Below are 8,095 nucleotides of genomic sequence, written 5' to 3'. Positions count from 1 at the left end.
CATGGAGACGTGTGGACACAAAAATGCACACACTGGGACCCGCCAATTCAGTTCTGCAACCTGCAACCATATAAACAAAAACTACAGTACATTGACACATACAGACAAGGACTTTTAAACACACTCATTTTGATAATAAATTAAAAAGTTGGAGTGGAACTTTACATGAATACTGCATAACACTCCATCACAGTTTTCATACAGAGCCAACACTGAAACATCCAAAAAAAAAAAAAAAAGTCTGTAACAGATATGCCAGACTGCATGATGAACCTTGACCAGCGTGAAAAAAAAAATGCATTTGATCACACGACATAAAAGTGAGTGGATATACGGCCGGTGGTAGGCAATTAAATAGATTTTAGCCATGTTGCAATGTAACTTTGCATTTATACTTCACATCGCAACGGATTTTCTGATCCAATGAAATATTACGTTGGCACGTCAGGCTAAAAAAAAAAATCAGCATTCTCTGGCCCCCTTTCATGGCTCTAATTTCATTGAAATTATTATTTCATAAATGGTGGCAGTGCGACTCCAATAGCCAGTCAAAAATTGTAGAGACAGGAGGCGTGTGACTCATTTGTAATGCACACATGCAGACACACATGCAGGCACACACAGCCTTTCACAAAGGACACTATTTAGTTTAATAGTTTCTTGGCTGGATTATTTAACTCCAGTTAGAAACAAAAATGAAAAACAAGGAGTTGGACAGCTCTCGAGAAAAATCAAGGGCAAAAACAAATAGTGTTGTTCCACATGCACACGGCAACATGGTTTGCCTTAGAAATCCACAGATTATGTCACCATTCTTACCCGATCGTTTGGTAAATTGATCACCTTGCCTATTTTTCCATTTGATTCTTTGTTGGAATATAGTCATACATTCCCGCGACCCTTGCGAGGATAAGCGGCTCATAAAATGGATGGATATACACTCACATGTTGTCTTAACATTATATATATGAGAGAGAGAGAGAGGGAGAGAGAGAGGAAGATTAAAACTTCACATCACTCTTCTGACTTGAAAATGAGAAGTATGAGGTACTTTCTTCTAGGGCCTGTGAAACTTCACTTCCTCTCAGAGGAACACAATGTGGTTGGTCGAAAAAAAAAAAAAGAGAGAGAGAGAGAGAGAGAGAGTGAGAGTATATGAGTTATGTATATATCACATTATTGAGCTGTGGCATTTTGGCAGATAATCGAGGGGATGGGGCGAGGATTGAAGTAAGGTTACACTCAAAACCTCCTAGCAGTTTGAAAATTCCATACTCATCATAGTAATAAAAGTCACATGGTGCCATATCGTCAAGTAAATTCCTACATTCTCAAGAGCATCATGGTAATGCATTTTACAATAGTGGTAGCAATCAGCACGGGCTTCAGCATTGTGGAACATTGGGGTTTTATGCTGTGAAGCAAAAGGCATTTTTTTAAGAACAGGAAGACGAGACATTCGCCTGGATGTCTGTGAAAGTAAAACCACAATTCTCAACAACTGCCCCCATTGTCTGTTTTGCATCACAAAAATACAGCAAATCACGGAAATCAAAATTGCAGTCAGTGCAAAGATAACAGAAACCATTGCAGGAGTTTCTGCTTTGCTCAGGTGAAAGGTCTAAAAAGATTATTAAAAAAATAGAAAATCATGCCTCATTACACAAATATGACCTAATCGCTGACAATTTGATGTGACGACTGGAGATGCAAGATGCAGGCTAACAGGGAAAAAAAATTACTGAAGTGAACTGACACACAACATCCTTTGAAAGTCATTGTTGATCTTGGTTTTGCTGGAGAGGCAACATCACCTTGATGTTGGTTGAAAAATCTCAAGGTGCACCACCAAGAACTTCTCCGGATGGTGAAGTTCTGTTTCTTTGAAGTTGGGGGAGACATACAATATGCCTTGAAGGCTACGAGTTGGGTTTGATTTTTGGCAAAGATGGCGCTCACAGGGACAGTTTCGCCACGAGCATAGTGGAAGACTAAAGACTAAGAGCCATCACAGGTTCCCATACTGAAATAACTGTGCGTTCATTTCATTTTTGTGTCTGTGTCTTCCTCTTTATGGCACTGACAAGGAAAGGTTTTCCAAGAAAACCTTTTTGAGGGTGGGGGCCACAGTGCAGAATTAAGAAATCAGCAAGATGTGCAGCTGGATGAATACAATACTGATGCAGTCTTTTGAGCAACTGGTATTTCTCCTTTGCAAGTAGTGTTTAAGTAGTTGAAGTGCAATGGTCATTGGTTTTCCAGAACCAAAAACAGAGACTGCATTAAGTGAGACAACAATCCTCTCAAAAGGAAATTCCAAGAGGGGTGACTCCAAACAAGGGCATCATTGAGTGTGAAGAAGTGAAGAAGAGGGGGTAAATGTAAGAGCAACTATAAAAGTTTGAATTAGTTTGTGTATAGTTTAGTTTAGTGTATGTTGTCGAATTGTGTGGAAAATCCAGTCCATTTTAGTAGTCCACCCACCGTGGTGAGCATCATTCATCTGTTTCATAAAATAGTCCAAAGCCTCCTGCATAAAGGAAGAATAACAGCAAGACAGAAGAAAAGATTGGATAATGTGGACAATTATCTAACAATTGTATCACCAAGTGTCGGTGCCAGGTTACTCAAAAGATCACTGTTTTCTCATTTTTAAGTAACTCATTGTCTTTTCTTTTTTTTAGCAATTAGATTAAAAAGAACAGGACGGTGGAACAGGTGAAGAGTGTTTGCCTCACAGTTCTGAGGACCGGGGTTCAAATCCCGGCCACACCTGTAGGAGTTTGTATCTTCTCCCCGTGCCCGCATGGGTTTTCTCCAGGCACTTTGGTTTCCTCCCACATCCCAAAAACGAGCATTCATTGGAGACTCTAAATTGCCCCTGAGTGTGATTGTGAGTGCGACTGTTGTCTGTCTCTGTGTGCCCTGCGATTGGGTGGCAACGAGTTCAAGGTGTGCCCCGCCTTATGCCTGATGACACCTTGGATTGGCTCCAGCACTCCCGCAACCCTCGTGAGGATAAGCGGCTAATAAAATGGATGGATGGATAAAAAAGAACAAAGTTTGCCACCAAAGAGGACCACTGCAGGTAGCAGGGATTGTTGCTACAAAGGTAGCATAATGCAGTTCACTGCTTTGTACTGACTGAAGGTGGTCTGTGGCTTTTCTGTCACCATTCTAAACATCCTTCATCTGTAGGTTTCCTAAGCCAACAATACATTTCCTTCACAAGGACTGTTCCTGTAGCTGTCCATTTCTGCACTACATTTCTGACCGTTGAGATAAAAACCTCCCAGAGTTACACTTTTTATACCAACCATCTGAGCCCTTCTCCGATTTCATAATAATGAATTATCTTGTTTTTCAGGTCAATGGAGAGTTAATTAGAGACCCCCATGTTCGCACTCCCCCAGAAATAACCTAGGACAAGCAAAGCCAGCAACGATTAAATGGATTTTTTTCATGATCGGTTCCACCAGGGTTTGAAATGAATGTGAATAAAAGGTGGCTGAATTTTTCACATCCCATTTAAATTTTTTATTTGTTTTTTTATCATCATAAAACTATGTAATGATATTCTCCAAATTTTAGAAAACACTCTGATCTCTACATCTCTGTAGAAAAAAAATCTTATTGTTGTGATCTTCTCTTAAAAAGTTAGAGCAAATTATGGTGAAATCTCAGAGGAGTGCCCAGACATTTGCATACTGCTGTATAAACAACCATTCCCACTCAAATTCATACCCAGAGAAAAAATACCATCCATGTTTTTGGAACGTGGGAGGCAACCAGATTACAGGAGAAAACACGGGCAGGCATGGGGAGAACATGCAAACTCCACACTGGCAAGGCCCGATTTGAACCTGGGTCCTCCGAACTGTGAGGCAGATGTGCAAAGCTGTCGGGCACAGTGCCATTCTATGTTGCTCCTGCTTGGCCTGCCCATATGAAGCTCCTCCCCTCACTTTAACTCAATTTCTTGGCCAAATATTTTTACATTACATATGTCTTTGGTCTAAGGCCGAACAATTTTGGAAAATAATCAAATTTGAGATTTTTTTTCTGGTCAGTCCTGCAATTGCAATTCAATTTAAAAAAAGGTCTATATGTTTCTTTCGGCATGTCCCGTGAGGAGTCGCCACAGCCTGATATCTCAGATGGACGCTCATATTTGTTTGGCATAGTTTTTACGCTGGATGCCATTCCTGGCGCAACCCCTCTTGGGGAGTATGGGCCCCAGTGAGATACAAACTCAAGACCCCTGGTTTACCAAACCAATGCTCTAACCACTGAGCTATGAGGCCTCTAAAAGGTCTTTATGTAGTTTTCAGTAAACACAAGCAATACATTAATTTGTTTCACAAACAATAGATTATGTATTAATGATTCTCTCTTATAGGTTGGGATTATGATAAAATAAAGGCATTATTTATGAAAGTTGACTTATCTTCTTCAATAACACTAGTAAATTACCAAATACTTTTGACAAAATTATGCCAGACAAGTGTGTCTTAAACATACATTTCTAAGTGTATAATAAATCCCACAAACTCAGGTGCTGGTTACAACAATGATGCACCACATAGATATGCCGATTCCCTGAATGGATAACTACTCAGACTTATAATTACACTTCAAGTGCAACGTTTTGGAATGTGGGACGAAGCCAGAATACCCTCAGAAAACCAAGGTAAGTGTGGGAAGAAGCAAATACTACAGAAGAAGAAACCCAATCTCAGAACTGTTTGACGAATAAACACTTATTCACTGTGCTGCCATATAAATCTGTTCATAAGAAAATGTTGGTGTGAAAAATATCTTAGACAATTAATTTTCAAAGGCCCATCCATTGCTGTGAGCATTTTAAAAACAAACAATAACATCTTATCTGAAATGTACCTGCTCTGTTTTTTCAAGGGCCAAGGTCTTCCTGATGTAGGCAATGTCATCAAATGACTGCAACTCGGGCATGCCGGAGCCAAGCATCATGGAGAACAGGTTGATGAACAGGTTGGCATGCTGCCGGATGGCCAGGTAGGCTTTATAACACATTTCCTGGAACCTGCAGCGCATAAAGGAAACATGAATGTGCTTGCACAACCCAAAAAGACAGATCACATATCAAAGGCAGTATGATTATCATTATTATGATACAGTATTAGACTTCTAAAAGTACATTACGTGTGACAGCATTTGTTTCTAATTAAGTTGAACACTTACAATGATTATTCAGGTAAGGTTGCAAATTGAAAATAACAGCAATAACAGTTATTATTAATAAAGTAACAGATTAACTGGTTAGTAGGGAATGGATTTAAAAGGCATGTCTACCTCTCAAATTCTTTGGTCTTAGCACACTCCTGGGAGCCCTTACTGATGACAATTAGAAAGTCTTGTGTCAATACAAAGGGTACTCTCTCTCTCTTGTAGCCAAATTTCTTCTTCTTATGATCCAGGAAATGTCCAAAATCTATATGAAATAACTGAGGCACAGGAGAAAGAGGAAAGGATGGAAGAAGTTGTTGCTCATTTTTTTTCTCTTACTGTAATTTACCCTCTGATGTAAAATCTCTTTCAATATAGTACAGTACTGTGTTCCTCAGACCATTAGCAGTTCCCTACTTCCAAATTCAACTACTCTCAGATTTTTGGTGGGAACCTACCCCCAATATTTGTTGAAAAACTATAATTTTGTTTGCTTAGAAAAGTAGTCCTCCTTTCTTATTAAACAGGGCTTTGGTGCCAATGTAGTTCCACTTCATCCCTACTGACCGCCAGAAGGTGGCGCTGAAAGCACTGAATGTTCCCTCTCCACATGCACAACTGAGCAAAGTCATGTGCCAAAAAGCTATGTTCACTAATTTATTTTCTTTTTTCCCCACTTCATTTTTCTATTTGGTTGGCGCCAGTTACTTGTGATGGCAGCATTTGCGCCCCCTCTACCAGCCTACATTGTTACAGCTTCTCCAACTGTGCCATCTTTGAGGCCACTGGTAACTGTGCCACTGCACTCAGTGCTTCGGTTTTGCCCCCCTTGGTACGTGTTTGTCTAATTACTTGAGCTTGAGTGGCAACTGAATGCCTCTGGGGCTGAGGAATGCTGGTGAACAGCTGCAGATGTGTTAGCTGAGACATTCAAAGCGCCATGATGGGGCTACAAGTGGGTCCTGCCCCTTCAAGAATATCCAAGCAGCGGTTCACAATGGAGGTGGATTAGTTACACACCAAGTTGGCCACGATGAGGTCTCTCCTGCTGGAGTGTCACCCTGCTACTTCAGCGAATGAGCCACCAACGCCAGTGCTTGCTAGCCATTTCCGTGGCATCTTAGGTGTTTCTGTTCTAGGATGATGATAATGGTCAGCACTCCGTGTCTATGTATCAAATATCCCTGACCCTGACTCGGAGCTGATCGAGTGTGGTGGATGCCTTGATGAAGGCTGTCTTGGGCAATGTGTTCGAGCTATTGCTTTTGGATCTTCCACAACAGTCTCAGTTGGCTCCGGAGACTGCCTCCTTCAGACAAAAAGCTCTCGTCTGCCTTTTCTCTCCCCACAGCAGGGGATTAATTGAGGGACCTGTATTCGTGAAGGAGGGACGCTGGTTCTTTTGATCGGCTTTCAGTGGACTGTCACGTAATGGCCATGATGCATGCATGCTTTTGCTAGTGCTGGCCTGGACCAGATGCCGGATGCTGAGCCATTCATATTGTCCCTCATTGTTTCCCCGGAAGAGCCAGTTTGGTCTACCGTGCAGTGTCCTCAGCCTCTGTGTTTGGGTGATGAACAATATTCTCACAAAAACCGATGATGCTGTTCAACGCATGACTTTAATACTCCACTGGCTCATCTTATATTTTCTCTGCATCCCTGCAGGACAGCAGTGTATACCCCTCTGTTGTGGGTTTTAGCAACGTGGTTCTGCAAGCTTTCGCTATCATGACGAGGGAGCTCAATCAGATTATGTCTCTTTTGATCCAGACAAGCCACCACAAGAAGATTACCCAGTCCCCCTTGTCAGAGACATTCAAAAGTACTCTTCCGAGTGTTCTGGTGGTACAGGGGAAGCTTTTTGCTTCTGTTTTAGTCGTGGCACCGTAGAAGACTTTTAGGAGTTGTGAGACCAGGCAAAAGCTTGCGAGCATTAATAGGCGTATGGCTTCCCCGATTGGACCATGGGGTCCACCTGCTGTTCCCCTTTCCCAGTCTCCATCATAGGTTCTCCCGGAAGGGAGTTTTGGTGCACATTATTACAGCGACCGGCCACGGACTTTAGCACCAGCCTGTTTGCCCTCAGGATGGTCCCGGCTTGAGCCTCCACTGTCTGTTCTGGCCCCCAAGATCAAGACCATAGGCCAGGCGCTGGTTATTTTTTTCCCACCGGCAGTTCAGTTACTGGGCTGCTCAAAATTCGGATTTATAGGTGGTATCCACCCTGACACATTGGTACAAGCTCAAGTTCCCGTGTCTCTGGTCGGTTCAACGTGACTGTCATCCGCAACCTGACAAAGGACTTGTACTGGACCAAGAGCTGGGGAGTGGCGCCTCCTCATAATTTCGACCACGTGACCTCATCCGAGGCATGCGGGCATGTTGGATGGGTTCACTCTACACGCTTTTACATACAGACCGGAGTTACATAAATTTTTGTTCGACTGTTAAAAGTGACGCATGGCAGCTAAAAAGACTGGAAAGTTATCGGGACTCCTTAGATGTTGTTTCAAGAAACCGTTACGACAAGAAGACGACAATATCGACCCATATGCCTTGGAGAAACACAAATGGAGCAACAATTTCGAACTGTGGGCGTCGGTAACCTATTCAGACATCGCCAACTATCTCCTCTTCTTGACAAACGCTTATGCCATTGATCAACTAAAGAATTACAAAGGTCTGGAGGCCTACAACCAATTCATCAATGGCTGGGTTCGTGATGTGGCGGTATCCATTGTAAGTAACCTGTGTCTCCACACTGCTAAGGTTAGTGAAGTGCACAATGCAATTTAAATATGTAAGCTGAGTGTAGGAATAATTATGATCATAATTATCATATATTTGCTTCCAATAAAGAAATGCTTTGCTCTGCCCTAGATAACGT

At 42.1% G+C, this 8,095-nt stretch overlaps 1 protein-coding gene across 2 annotated transcripts in view; it reads right to left on the bottom strand.

Moving 5' to 3' along the window:
• Positions 1 to 221: 221 nt before the first annotated feature.
• The window catches only part of LOC133503582 (phosphatidylinositol 4,5-bisphosphate 3-kinase catalytic subunit alpha isoform-like), a 55,158-nt gene continuing 47,284 nt past the window's right edge, over positions 222 to 8,095 (bottom strand). For both annotated transcript variants that reach the window (XM_061825309.1, XM_061825310.1), the window contains 3 exons: positions 5,332 to 5,483; positions 4,900 to 5,062; positions 222 to 2,530 (listed from right to left, as the gene is read on the bottom strand). In XM_061825309.1, the coding sequence (XP_061681293.1) occupies positions 2,423 to 2,530; positions 4,900 to 5,062; positions 5,332 to 5,483 (423 nt within the window). In that variant the 3' untranslated portion in view covers positions 222 to 2,422. The remainder of the gene's footprint in view (positions 2,531 to 4,899; positions 5,063 to 5,331; positions 5,484 to 8,095) is intronic.

Source organism: Syngnathoides biaculeatus, chromosome 7 (assembly GCF_019802595.1).
Source record: "Syngnathoides biaculeatus isolate LvHL_M chromosome 7, ASM1980259v1, whole genome shotgun sequence".
NCBI lineage: Eukaryota > Metazoa > Chordata > Actinopteri > Syngnathiformes > Syngnathidae > Syngnathoides > Syngnathoides biaculeatus.
This window is presented reverse-complemented; position numbering and strand designations above follow the sequence as displayed.